The sequence below is a fragment of the Myotis yumanensis genome, unplaced genomic scaffold (genome assembly GCF_028538775.1).
Source record: "Myotis yumanensis isolate MYYU_CA2020_CCGP unplaced genomic scaffold, mMyoYum1.0.hap1 SCAF_1, whole genome shotgun sequence".
Taxonomy (NCBI): Eukaryota; Metazoa; Chordata; class Mammalia; order Chiroptera; family Vespertilionidae; genus Myotis; species Myotis yumanensis.
The window spans coordinates 70,271,438-70,284,229 of NW_027223752.1; the positions used below are offsets into that span (position 1 = coordinate 70,271,438).

Sequence of the window (12,792 nt, forward strand, 5' to 3'; positions counted from 1 at the left end):
TGTTGTGGCGTTCACTGTGGCATTCACTGTGACGTTCGCTGCGCCAACTAGCGGTGGGGTATCTGAAGCTGGCTTGTAACCCAAATTTTAGCTCGCAACTCAAAGCAAAAAATCGGCCGAGAGATGGCTCATATCTCGAAAAACTCGTTAGTCGGGACACTCGTAAGTCAAGGCCCCACTGTATCTTGATTATCTTCTTGAGGCTTAAATTCAGAATTTACTTTTGCAAAGTTGATGCTATCAACTGACCATAGGCACATTAAATAGAGGGAGTCATCCTGTCTTGAGTCCTGAAAGAGGAGAAAGAAAGGCTGTTAATAGAACCTGGTAAGATCCTATCTATGGGAGTGGGGCCATGTGACAGGAGCTATGGCCAAGAGTGGTAGAATGTAGTCCCTTGCAGTCCCTTGGGGAGGGAGCAGAGAGAATTAATACCCAGACCCTTATCTCCACAAATTCAGATTCTATGTTGGTGCTGGCCATTGGGCAAACCCAGAAAATCGGAAGGCAAGGGAGCCTGGGATAGCACAGTCTGCAGAAGTCAGTCTTCCAGAACACAAAGCAGGCTAAAGAAATGCAGGGGTGAACCTTGAAAAAGACTGTGCTGCACAGTTCCTGAGCTTGGGTGTCATGCATTTTTATTCAGAATTGTTCATTTTAAGTATGAATTAGGCCAGTGATAGCGAACCTTTTGAGCTCAGCGTGTCAGCATTTTGAAAAACCCTAACTTAACTCTGGTGCCGTGTCACATATAGAAATTTTTTTTTTTTTTATATATATTTTATTGATTTTTTACAGAGAGGAAGGGAGAGAGATAGAGAGTTAGAAACATCGATGAGAGAAACATCGATCAGCCACCTCCTGCACATCTCCTACTGGGGATGTGCCCGCAACCCAGGTACATGCCCTTGACCGGAATCGAACCTGGGACCCCTCAGTCCGCAGGCCGACGCTCTATCCACTGAGCCAAACCGGTTTCGGCAATATAGAAATTTTTTGATATTTGCAACCATAGTAAAACAAATATTTATATTTTTGATATTTATTTTATATATTTAAATGCCATTTAACAAAGAAAAATCAACCAAAAAATCAGTTCGCGTGTCACCTCTGACACGTGTGTCATAGGTTCGCCACCACTGAATTAGGCAGACCCTGCCAACATACGTGTTCTTTTTATAAATTAGAATTTGAGGTGTTAAATCTCAAATCCTGCATCTTCACTTATATTCTACATTATTGCATTTTAACTTTTTTTTCTTCTCTCTCTCCAGATTACAATTCCTCGACCTTCTGTGGCATCTACACAGTCGACTTCAGGAAGCTTTCACTATGGTCAGCTGCCAGAGAAGAAAGACCTTCAGCCTATGGAGCCCACTGTGGAACTTTATTCTCCAAGGGAGAACTTCTCTGGTTTAGTTGTGACAGAGGGAGAACCTCCTAGTGGAGGAAGCAGAACAGACTTGGGGCTGCAGATGGAGCATATTGGTCCTGACATGTTACTCGATACTAGAGAGTGTGAAAAATCTCAAGACCTGGGACCAGAAGACCTTCCTGACCATAACAGACTGGCTGGGAGAGAATCTGAGAGTCTCCCTAGGGAAACTGAAGAGAAAAGCCTGCTAGGGTCAGATAATGAAGATGAAAAGTTAAGTAAAGGGCAGCATTATATTGAGATCTCCTCTCTCCCCGGAGACTTAGAAAGGGATCACTCAGTGACTACTGAACCTCTCGACATGACAAAGACACAGACTTTTAGTGTGATGCCAAACCAAGACAGAAATCATGAGAGAATGAAGCTTCTGTCAGTTGGAACTTCAGAAATTTCCCCAGGAGGCATTGACCCGCGTGCTGAAGGACAGATAGGCCAGGTGGCAACAATGCAAGAGAGTAAGATATCTAAGGATGATGACATCAAGAGTGAAGACTTGCCCGGTCTTCAAGGAGACCTCTCTACTTTTTTGCACCAAGAGGGTAAGAAAGAGAAAATTGCCCCTAGAAATAGAGAGCTATTTAATAGTGTTTCAGAGAGTGAACATTGTCCCTCTTCCCGGAAGGATATGGTTAGGTCATCCTTCGTAACTAGACACAGCCGAATCCCTGTTTTAGCACAAGAGATAGACTCAGCTTTCGAATCATCCTCTCCACTCTCTGCAAAAGAAAAGCTCCTCCAAAAGAAAGCTTATCAGCCAGACCTACTCAAACTCCTGGTGGAAAAAAGGCAACTCAAGTCTTTTCTTGGGGACCTCTCAAGTGCCTCTGATAAATTGCTGGAGGAGAGACTAGCCACTGTTCCTGCTCCCTTTTCTGAGGAGGAAGTCTTCACTCCCTTTTCAAGACTGGTGATAGACGCCCCCCTGAGCAGGTCAGCTGAAGATAGCTTTTTGTCCCCTATCATCTCCCAGTCCAGAAAGAGCAAAATTCCAAGGCCAGTGTCATGGATCAACACAGATCAAGTCAATAGCTCAGCTTCATCACAGTTCTTGCCTCGGCCACCACCAGGAAAGCCACCCACGAGGCCTGGAGTAGAAGCCAGGTAATGCTGTATGCTCTCCCCATGTTAAGTGTATAGCACTGTTTCTGTGTCTGCTTGACTCTAACATATAATATGTCAGAGGTTTCATTTCTTTGTTGCCTGCTTCTGATTGTCTACTTTCTTCCTTGCCTTTCCCAAGCCGTAGCACAGTGTAGTTGAAGGGGTCAGATTGATCCAGGTTAATTCTTGGCTCACCCACTTTCTTGCAGTGTAAACCTCAATTTTCCTATCTATAAAATGGTTTGAACATTTGCCTCATGGTTTGAGGAGGATGAAATAAGGGAGTGTATGTCTAAAGCTTCTTGCAGTGCTGATTAGCATGCAACAGAGGTTACTTCTTTTCCAGTCTGTTTTAACTAGATACTCAGTATTTTTGTAGCTTTGGTTAGTCAGCATCCTGTTATAACAGTTGTCATTATAATGTCAAATTCTAGTGAAGAATAGTGTGTTCATCATTTGATGACTAACTCCTGGTAGCACTACTGTTTATCTGATTATAATGAATTAAACAAACAAAAATCCTACAGGCGGTTTCCCTAGGTATGATGCTAGATACGGCAATACATAATAAAGTTATTGCTTTAATATTTACTTGTATGGTATATTTGTTTATTGAATTTCTCATGTATAGTTGACCATAGAGTCAATAGATTATATTTTGAAGAAGAGGAGGAAATATTGGGAGGTAATGAGCCAGTTAAGAGTGCTTTCCTTGGAGCCATTACTCACTTTCACAGAGTAGAATAATGGTCTAAACTTTTGGAGAAGAAAGAAGAAAAGGGTAGTCTTTTAACAAAAATAAAGTGAAAATCAAAATGCTAGTACATTTGCATGAAAACTAGCCTGTCTGAGATAATATAATAATAGGCCTCTTCCTGTTATAAGGATATCTAAAGCATATTAAAGTAAGATTCTACCTGTATCATTACACAGCAGAACTTGTTACCCTTACCTAAAGAAGGTTTAGTTTTGACTTGCCCTAAGGTTTCAGGTTCAGGGTAACTAAACATTAGATTTGAAGTGCCAGTGGGACAAGACTTCCATAGGAAGAATGGTGATGAGTAAACAGCAGTCATTTTATGAGATTTTAAAAAGGTGATTCTATGAACAATATTTACATATCCCCTTTTTCTTCTGCTTGGCATCTATGCTTAATGGAATGGCATATCTGTGGCTTGAACTACTTTGGACTGCAACAAACAGGTCTTAATTATCATTCATTATTTAGCATTTTACAGTGTCCCCTAAAAGTAGCACTTAGTAACTAAGTCAAACCTGTGGCATTGTGCCAGATATTAGAGTTGATTCATCTGGGAACTCAACTTTCCCACTTAGGTCCTGGCACAGAGGAATTATTTTATTCCATTTCAAAATTTTTACTATAAGATCCTTGAGAATAGGCGTAACCTGAATGAATTTCATGTCATTTTTCAGAATAAGTAGATGGTGGGGAAAGAGAAGGAAAGAAAATTCATAGAAAAAATCAGTAATTTGTTGCTGACCCATGATGATGATGATGATGATGATGATAGCTATTTATGTGCCTGCATTCTGTACGTACTAATACAACCTTGAAGTTCTTCTCCCACTTCCTTCTGTAAGGAGTGGCATGTCAGCAATTGGAGGTTTAAATTCTTAAACTGAGTGGATTTTAAGCTAAAACAGAAAAACATTTAGGGCAAAGAAGACACTGCTATTCATATGAATACTTTCTGGATTGGAGCTCTGACTTGTCAGTGAAGAGGGGCAGTCAGTTTCCAAACTCAGCTTTCCTGAATCTCAGGCTTCTATCAGGGCAGAGACTGAGTCCCAGAGAAATCAGTGAGTACTCTTTTATTTTGGAAACTATTAAATGAAGCGGAAATAACCTTTTTCTATAGTTCCTGCTATTGGGGAGCACAGATCATGTTGAAGACTTGCATAGTGAGGTTAATATTTGCACATATGTATGCAGAATTCCTGTCCTAGGAGCCTTAAACAAAATGTCAAGGCATTTTATGCTAGAGACGTTTTATTTAATCCTAAAACCAGAAGAGCAAACATGCCATAGGAGGAAGAGGACTAACAACATCCAAGTGCTTCTGAATGGCAGACATCCAACTAAGTACTTTACTTGGGTTATTGCCCTTGGCTGTTTAGTGACGTGGTGAGATTGATAATGTTCCCATTAAAAGCTAGGAGAGATTAAATAATTTGTCCAGGGTCATGTAACTGGTATATAAAAGAGTAGCTGTAACCTGTGTTTCCTGAATTTTGACTCACATCATACAAATTATGATTGGGACTTTATAGGCACACTTGAAATGAATTAAAATAATTTTTCTCTGTACTTTTAAGGCTCCGCAGATACAAAGTCCTAGGGAGTAGCAATTCCGACTCAGACCTTTTCTCTCGCCTGGCCCAAATTCTTCAAAATGGATCTCAGAAACCCCGGAGCACTACTCAGTGCAAGAGTCCAGGATCCCCTCACAATCCAAAAACACCACCCAAGAGTCCAGTTGTCCCTCGCAGGAGTCCCAGTGCCTCTCCTCGAAGCTCTTCGTTGCCTCGTACATCTAGTTCCTCGCCATCTAGGGCTGGACGGCCCCACCATGACCAGAGGAGTTCATCCCCGCATCTGGGGAGAAGCAAGTCACCTCCCAGCCACTCAGGATCTTCCTCCTCCAGGAGGTCCTGCCAACAGGAGCATTGCAAACCCAGCAAGAATGGCCTGAAAGGATCTGGCAGCCTCCACCACCACTCGGCCAGCACTAAAGCGCCCCCAGGGAAGAGTAAGTCAGCGAGTAAACTCAGCAGATAGGAGCCAGGCCGCATCTCTGAAAGGTGTGAGATCCTCCTCCTAAACCTGATGCATGTGTATCCCTGTACTGTCTATTTTAAAAGTCTGTGTTGATTTTCTCTTGCAAAAGAAAGTAACATGATAAATTATTTATAAGGAGACATAAATATTTGATAAGGAATTACCTAAGGCAGGCAGCAAGCAGATCAGGAATTAATGGCTTTGCACAGGAAGGGGCAGTCTAGCAAATCCAAGAGGGAGAAACTGATTAAATGAACTTTTTTTTTTTTCTTTTTTTTTTAGCTGCTTCTAAAACAAAAGAGTCAAAAGTAGGAGATGGAATGGAATTTTAAAGGCTTTGGCCTGCTTATTCTTTAAGGCTCTACTCAAACATATAGCAAAATTGAAACCTCCTGTTTTAATATTTTCATTCAAAACTTCTCAACTTTGGAGTTCAGAATTGCTCCAGTATTAAAGTATGTAAGAAGTCTGTTGCTGGGGAGCCAATGCTGATACACATATATGTAGCTTGTGTATTTATCTATATGGAGAGTTCACACCTTTACTTTGCCTCATTCCTCGTACCCTCCTTGGATTTCATATTTTTTAAAGTTAGTGTTTCTCACCTTATCCAATCTTTTATTTTAACAATTCATTCTAATATGCTTTTAGCAGCATATGCTAATATTTTTCTTTGGAGCACTATAGTCTCAATATATTTTTATTGTGAGAAATAATTGATGACACTTAGGTAATAGAAGGGAAAATCTAAATAGAACTAGTTTGCAGGCTTTAGTGCTTTAGGCAGAGGGGGTGAATGCCCTGTAAGGCAGAAGAACTCTCTTTCCCTGTTAGTTTCTTCCTTGTGGAAGGAAAACTGACCAGAGTAGACCTTGATTCCTTAATTCTTCTCTGTACCAACTATTTCTAATGCCAACCTCCAAGATGATACCAAGGAAGTACAGTGCTGTGAAATGTGACTTTATGCTTTTAGAGGTTTAAAAAGAAAAGTAGAAAGAAATTAAGTATGTTGAGACTTATCATCCTCAAACTTTGTATTTTATACATGTAGTCAGTTAGGAATGAGTATCTGGGGAAATAAATTTAGGTGCAGTATTTATCTTTTATTTTAAAGTTTTTTTTACCAGCTTCTCCTGTGCTTTAGTTTGAACATTTGAGTTTCTTGACCTGATGTCCATGTAATCTCAATTTACAAAGCTATAAAGAGGATCATATTTGTTCTAATCTCACTCTTCTGCTAACAGGAATCAGGCAAAATTAAATCATAGTAGACTTTGAAATTGGGCTTTTTTTTATACTTTGATGTTTTTTGTGTTGTAAAGACCTTATTAAGGTCAGGTAAATTGGTCTGCTTGCTGTTGAAATTTGCCTTCTAGCAAACATATGTGCTTTCTTTTCAACCTTGTGTTTGCTGCCAAACCTAATGTGGTTGAATATGGGGGGGAAAAGAAATATATTTTCTCACCAAGTGAACATATTCTAATGCTGCATCAAAGTTGCCCTGAAGCTGCACTGAACTTATCTTGTTCTCTTTATCTGTGTTGAGCTTTCTAAAAAAAAAAAACAAACAAACAAAAACATACAAAAAAAAAACAAACCTCAAAACACTATTGAGGCATATTTTGTCTCCCATAAGAATTGTAGCATAGTGTGGAATCTTAATTTCTCTCTGGTTTCGAGCGCTATAGAGGAATGCACTAGATAAGACATATTTGCTGTTTACCTAAAGCAACTGTAACATTGGAAGACCCATCTTTCTGTATTATATTGTATAATAGTTGCTATAACACTACTTGCATGTATTCATGGTGAATTATATAAATATTTATAAAAATATAGAGAAACATATGCTTATATAAACTCATTCTTTCTCATTCTCCATTTGTAATTTCAAGATCACGGATGGAGAAATACCGTTTTACTGTGTGCCTCGCGTACACTTGGGCCTTGCCTGTCTTCATTTTCTGAAAGTACGTTCTTGGCACGTGACACTTAAGATTCTTCTTGCCTTCCTTGCGTATAATGCAAGGGTTGGCAGTCTTGAACAGGCCAAGATAGGTTATTTGATTTTCATTTTTTAAAATATTTTAATAGGGGGAAAATTACTGGGACATGCTTGTAATACTGGTCTTGTTAATTACATAATGCTGTTCTTACGGTTAGAGTGGATAAACTGGGATGATAATCATGGGTCTGACGAATTGATTTTTTTTAAAAATCCCTTAAAATTACCATTCTGCTTTCCTCTTTTAACTTCACTTTTTGAGGGGTGGTGGAGGAGTAATCTACAATTAAGAAATTCTCTTTTTTTCTGCTCTACTTGCAAAATTGTGCGAAAAGTAGCCAGCTTTACATCTTGACCCCTTTAGTCAGAAATGTGCTTGTAGTAACCATCGGAAAAGCTGAGAGGCTGCGGTGTGGTGTGTGTATGTGTGATTTTATATCTGATTGACATTTCTCTGCTAGCAGTCAAAACTGGCAAAGATGGCAACTTAATGTTTTTCCTCTTTTTTAGTTCTTTCCATTTTTCTCACAACTTTCCCACTGTGTTTTGCTCCTTTTTCTAAATGGTACCCACAAACTCAAGGTCCAGAAATAGTCTTGCTGTGTAAGACTATTTTATTTTGCATGTAGAGAAAAGTGTTAACCAGAGATTTTTCTGCTTGAAAAAGAAAACAAACTAATATTATGTATCAGTAGGTCCACTTGAAAGTACTACTATCTTATACAGGGTGGGGCAAAAGTAGGGTTTTAGTTCTTTGTGTGGAAAACAATACAGTAATTAATAAATAATAATACAAGAATTAACTGTTTTGCATAGTCACAACAGTAAACCTACTTTTGTCCCACCTGCATAGAGATTTTACGGTTTTTAAGTGCAATTTGTGCTTTTAGATAATACATGTCTTGGGCTAAAAAGAGAAGTTCACAGCCCTGAGTAAAGCCCTTTTGGCACAAGGATTTTTATTTTTGTTTTATTTTAAAGTCTGATACAGAGAATGAGTTGTATTGTTGTTTTCAGTTCTTTCTTTTTTCTTTATTTTTTTTAGTGATGGCATATTTCAAAATTCAGTGACAAACATAGATCATCCAAGGAATTTTAAACCAGTTTGGTTATTCTACCTAAGATGAGGGACATGGCCGTCAGTTAAAGTCAAGCCAAACTACACTAAAAGTATTATGGAGCAGAAGTAAATTATCTTTTGAAAATCAAGTGCCTCGTCATTTCTCCTATCACAGCAAAGTGGCTGGCTACCTTGCTCTTACCTTCCCTGTCTAATCTCTGGAACTACTTGGGTGAAATGGAAGATGGAATTAGCAACATTTTGGTCCTTTCAGGTAGCATTCTTTCTAAGTTATGCTGCCAGATCTCCAGGGTGTACAGATGGGTTAAACGATTTTAAAATTCCACATAGTAATCTTTTTTGTTGTTGTTGTTGCCCTGGGGCACTTTTTTATATTGGAGAAAAAAGTTAAAGCACAAACTCAGATTCCAAAAAAAGATCACACATTGTTCAGAGACAGACTACACAAGAGTTACAAAAAAATAGTTGCCCAGGCATAAGCATACACCAGTTTGTTAATTATACACGTATGGTTACAGGTGTGCTTGCAAAGAAGTTCATTGGAAATATACACAAGGCTCTGGAAATGTACACCTTGTAGTGTTACAATTCTATATTCAAACAAGGAAATTTGACAGTATGTTACATTCACTTACAAGTAGACAAAATGCAGAATACAATTCATCTTCTATACAAAAAGGAAGGGCAGTCACACTTTACAACGCGAGAGGGCTCCAACTGTAAGGAAAGCTGGGGCCTGGCCAAACTTTGCACGGCCTTTTGACTGTCACAAAATAACCAAAACATTCACATAGTAATCTTTCGCACAGCTTAAAGGTATTTAACTTTAACATATAGTGAACAAAAAAGGAAAATTGGGTCATACCAAATTTAACTTTAAAGCACAGATTATAAACATCTTTGAAGGTTTAAGTCTTAGGCAGGCACCATCATTCTCAACTTGGTACGCAAGCTGGCCTTGCTGACAGTGGCATAGCTACATTTACTGTTTTTTTTTAGGTTGCAAGTTGTGAAGTAAATGTTTTTTGTAAAAGTTGCCAAGTTAATCAAGTCCTAAATAAGTAACAAAATGATAATTGAGACCCATTATTATCCACTTTATATTATTTGCTTTAAAATACTAAACAAATTTCAGCTGCTTACTAATACAGTGAACTAGTTATGCAGTATCTTTCTGTTTAGCTCCTCCTACCACTGTGGGAACTTGAGGTTCTTTAGTAATCATGAGATTCCTTATAAGCCACAGATTTTTATGCAAAGGTTTCTATGGTTGTTTTTAATCAACAAGGAAAAGGTGTACGTTAGGGCATGTTTTATAAACCCAGACACAGATAGTTAAAATAACAATTAGTTTTTCTGTACCTTTGAATAAAAAACAGATGCCTTTTCCCCAAAAGCAGAGGATTCTTTGTTCTAGGAACTACATTCTTAATCTAACATAAGGAACTGGTGATAGGAGAAACAAGATCCAGAATTCAGAATTTAGGGGGGAAATACATCGTACTCTGGCTGTTTGAAAATAGATTTACTTGTAGATAAGTCTAGATTTAGTCTTGAAGATCAGAGTTTTGACATATAAAAATGTTTTTCATTCCTTTATATCAGTCAAACATGGCATACATTAGGGAAACAGTTCTCCTGTCATGCTCCTGTATTTTGAAATTAAGTTGTTTACATTCATTCTCTTAACATCTGCCCATTTCTGCTTATGTGTATTTACCACAGATGTGTTGGGGGCCTTGCCTGAAAAGAGAGAGATTTTTAGCACCTGTATTACTGTGGCGATAAAATGATTGACAATGCCATTGTTTAAGTTTCTTGAATTTGGTTCTGTAGACAGTTTATTTGCAGTTACTTATCTATGTTTTACTACAAATGTATTACAGGAGTAAGAAATGGAACCACTATGGTAGTCCTCATAAGTCAATATTCACCCAAGTTCAGAAACCATAGGTGCATACTTGGACTGTAACTTAGAGAAGGTAATAAGATGGTTCTAGTCCATGGGGAAGCCCCAGGTGGTTGTAGGACATCCTGCTTCCTTGTCTCATCCAACAGAACTCTGGTGTGGACCTCAAGGATGTGGGAGCAGAGCATTTGAGATTTGCTCCCCAGCAGTTGTCCTCAGTTTTGGCTTAAATAAACTCTTATAAAAAAATTTTTTTAATGATGTGGGAGTAGTGTGGAAACATCAGATCATTAGATATTAGTAGCTTAGCTGTCCCTCTAGAATTATGAGAAATTTAACCCAGATAGTCTTGAGAGCCTGAGATATCTGTTGCCAACCTTGCTGGAGAGAACTGCAGGAGGCACATGGGGAATTCCTTTAGTTCTTAGATAACTCCAGGACATGGGGTAAGGCTCCCTGTTCCTGTAAAGGGGAATTTGGATGCTGCACATTTCAATCCCTAAAAATCCCTGGCTGGATGTGAAATGATGCCATTAAAGTCTTGGCCCATTAATATATTTTTTAATTCAGTTGTGATTATTGGCTCTGACTTTTTTTTATTATTCCCCTTAAGCAAATTTGGATCAGAAAATTAAAAGTATGTGACAAGATCAAGATCACCTTGCGGTTATACACAGTCTCAAGAACTGAATAGCCAAGTACCATTTATTTGGTAATGATTTGAATATTTCCATAGACTTGCTTGTTTCTTGGTCTTAAAGAGACATGTAAAAGAAGTGAACCCTTTTTCCTTCGTGGCCATGCGAAACTTTAACCAGGTCTGCCTCTTTAATTGGAAGTGACAGTTTTGGGCATAGTGTATAGCACTGGTGATACTGACATGTCTCTCAGACACCCAGGGCTTCTGGGTTCCTTGACCTAGAGAATAGGATTCACTGAGGCAGATCTTTGGCCCATGTGACTGTAGAATTTGCTGATGACATAACTTTACATGCTAACGATGGATAGGAATTTTATTTCTTTTCATTAGTTTAATATTTTATATTGTGTACTGAAGTGTTCACTCATCCAGTTAAAAACATTGAATAAACCAAGTTTTTGTATAAACTACCCTTGTCATAGATGCTTTCCCCCTTATAATATACAGTATAAATCAGTGGTCGCCAGTCTTTCGGACCTCACGGACCACGGGTTGGCGACCACTGGTTTAAGTCCTTAAAATTCCATGTGCAGCACTTCAACATGCCTGGAGTCTGTCTGGGTTGTTCTTCACTCACCCACAAGGGTAAACAAGGCTACCAGAGCTCGAATGTGATTTATTTTAGGAGAGCAACCCAGGCAGGGAAATGCCCTTGGGACTTTTTCAAAATAGTTTATTTTTAAACCATTCAGATAGATAAATCAGTTCACTAAGATAAAAAGCATTCAGAAATACAGATAGGAAGATAAAGGAAATACAACAGTGTGCCACTCGGGGCTCTGAAAGTGGATTGAGTGAAGCAAATGAAGAGAACAGATCTGATGACCCAGGCTTGAGCCTCCTCCCCTCTCCCTCATACACAGCCCCTGATCCCTTTCCTAAAATAGCCAATGCCCATTTAATTAGGCCCTTTACTTAGACATTGACAGCTTTTAGGGAAAAAAGGGGGGAGGGGAAATATCTAGTTTTTCATTAGATACAAATCTTGAAAGTATGAACTATTGGCAGCTGTTAAATCAGATTGAATCACAAACCAAAAGAATTCTCTCTTGTCAAGCAACACAAATATGTCAGCATGGAGGACTTTAATAATTCCAGTTTTCTCCCTTTCTTCTCCTCTTCATGAAATCAGTGATGAGAAATTCTTTTGGAAATGCTTCCAATGGTATTGTGTCTTTTTCCCCTCCAAGCAGCCCTCTGTATGCATTTTAGCTCAGGCAACAAGGACAATAGAGTATTAACAGAAACGTGGAGTGCTTTTGTATGGGTCATCTGTACATAAAAGTGTAATTATTTATTTAATTTTCCCATTTGTATCATATTAAAGCTTTGTACAGTGTTTTAAGTTCTGTTTTAAAATTATTTTGTATTTTATTTTTATAATCTAGTAATAAAATATTCATTCCGCATGCAACTCTAGTTCTGTTTGTATGATGGCTTGGATTTCAACAGTGGAAAATATTATTTTTCTAATTTAATAATGTTATTGAATGCACCAGAGGTTCCAAGATTATCAGGGAGCAGAGAGGGTTGCTATAAATGCAGTACCACATCCAGAGGCCTAGAAAAGAAGTGCTGGACTGAATACAAACTATCAGGATCCCTGCAGCTGAAAACCAGGGTTCAAGGATATGAGGAGAGGGATTCCTGCATAATAAAATTTAAAGTGTTAAAAGCACCCTTTCTCTAGCTGGTTTGGCTCAGTGGATAGAGCATCAGCCTGCAGACAGAAGGGTCCCGGGTTCCATTCCGGTCCAGGGC

General features: G+C 38.6%; 1 protein-coding gene across 5 annotated transcripts in view; it reads left to right on the forward strand.

Annotated features, from left to right (window-relative positions):
• Positions 1–12,450, forward strand: part of TTBK2 (tau tubulin kinase 2) — a 147,934-nt gene extending 135,484 nt beyond the window's left edge. For 3 of the 5 annotated variants that reach the window (XM_070424262.1, XM_070424289.1, XM_070424300.1), the window contains 2 exons: positions 1,275–2,536; positions 4,874–12,450. In XM_070424262.1, the coding sequence (XP_070280363.1) occupies positions 1,275–2,536; positions 4,874–5,336 (1,725 nt within the window). In that variant the 3' untranslated portion in view covers positions 5,337–12,450. The remainder of the gene's footprint in view (positions 1–1,274; positions 2,537–4,873) is intronic. The other 2 variants (XM_070424272.1, XM_070424280.1) reach the window with 2 other exon arrangements.
• The last annotated feature ends 342 nt before the right edge of the window (positions 12,451–12,792 follow it).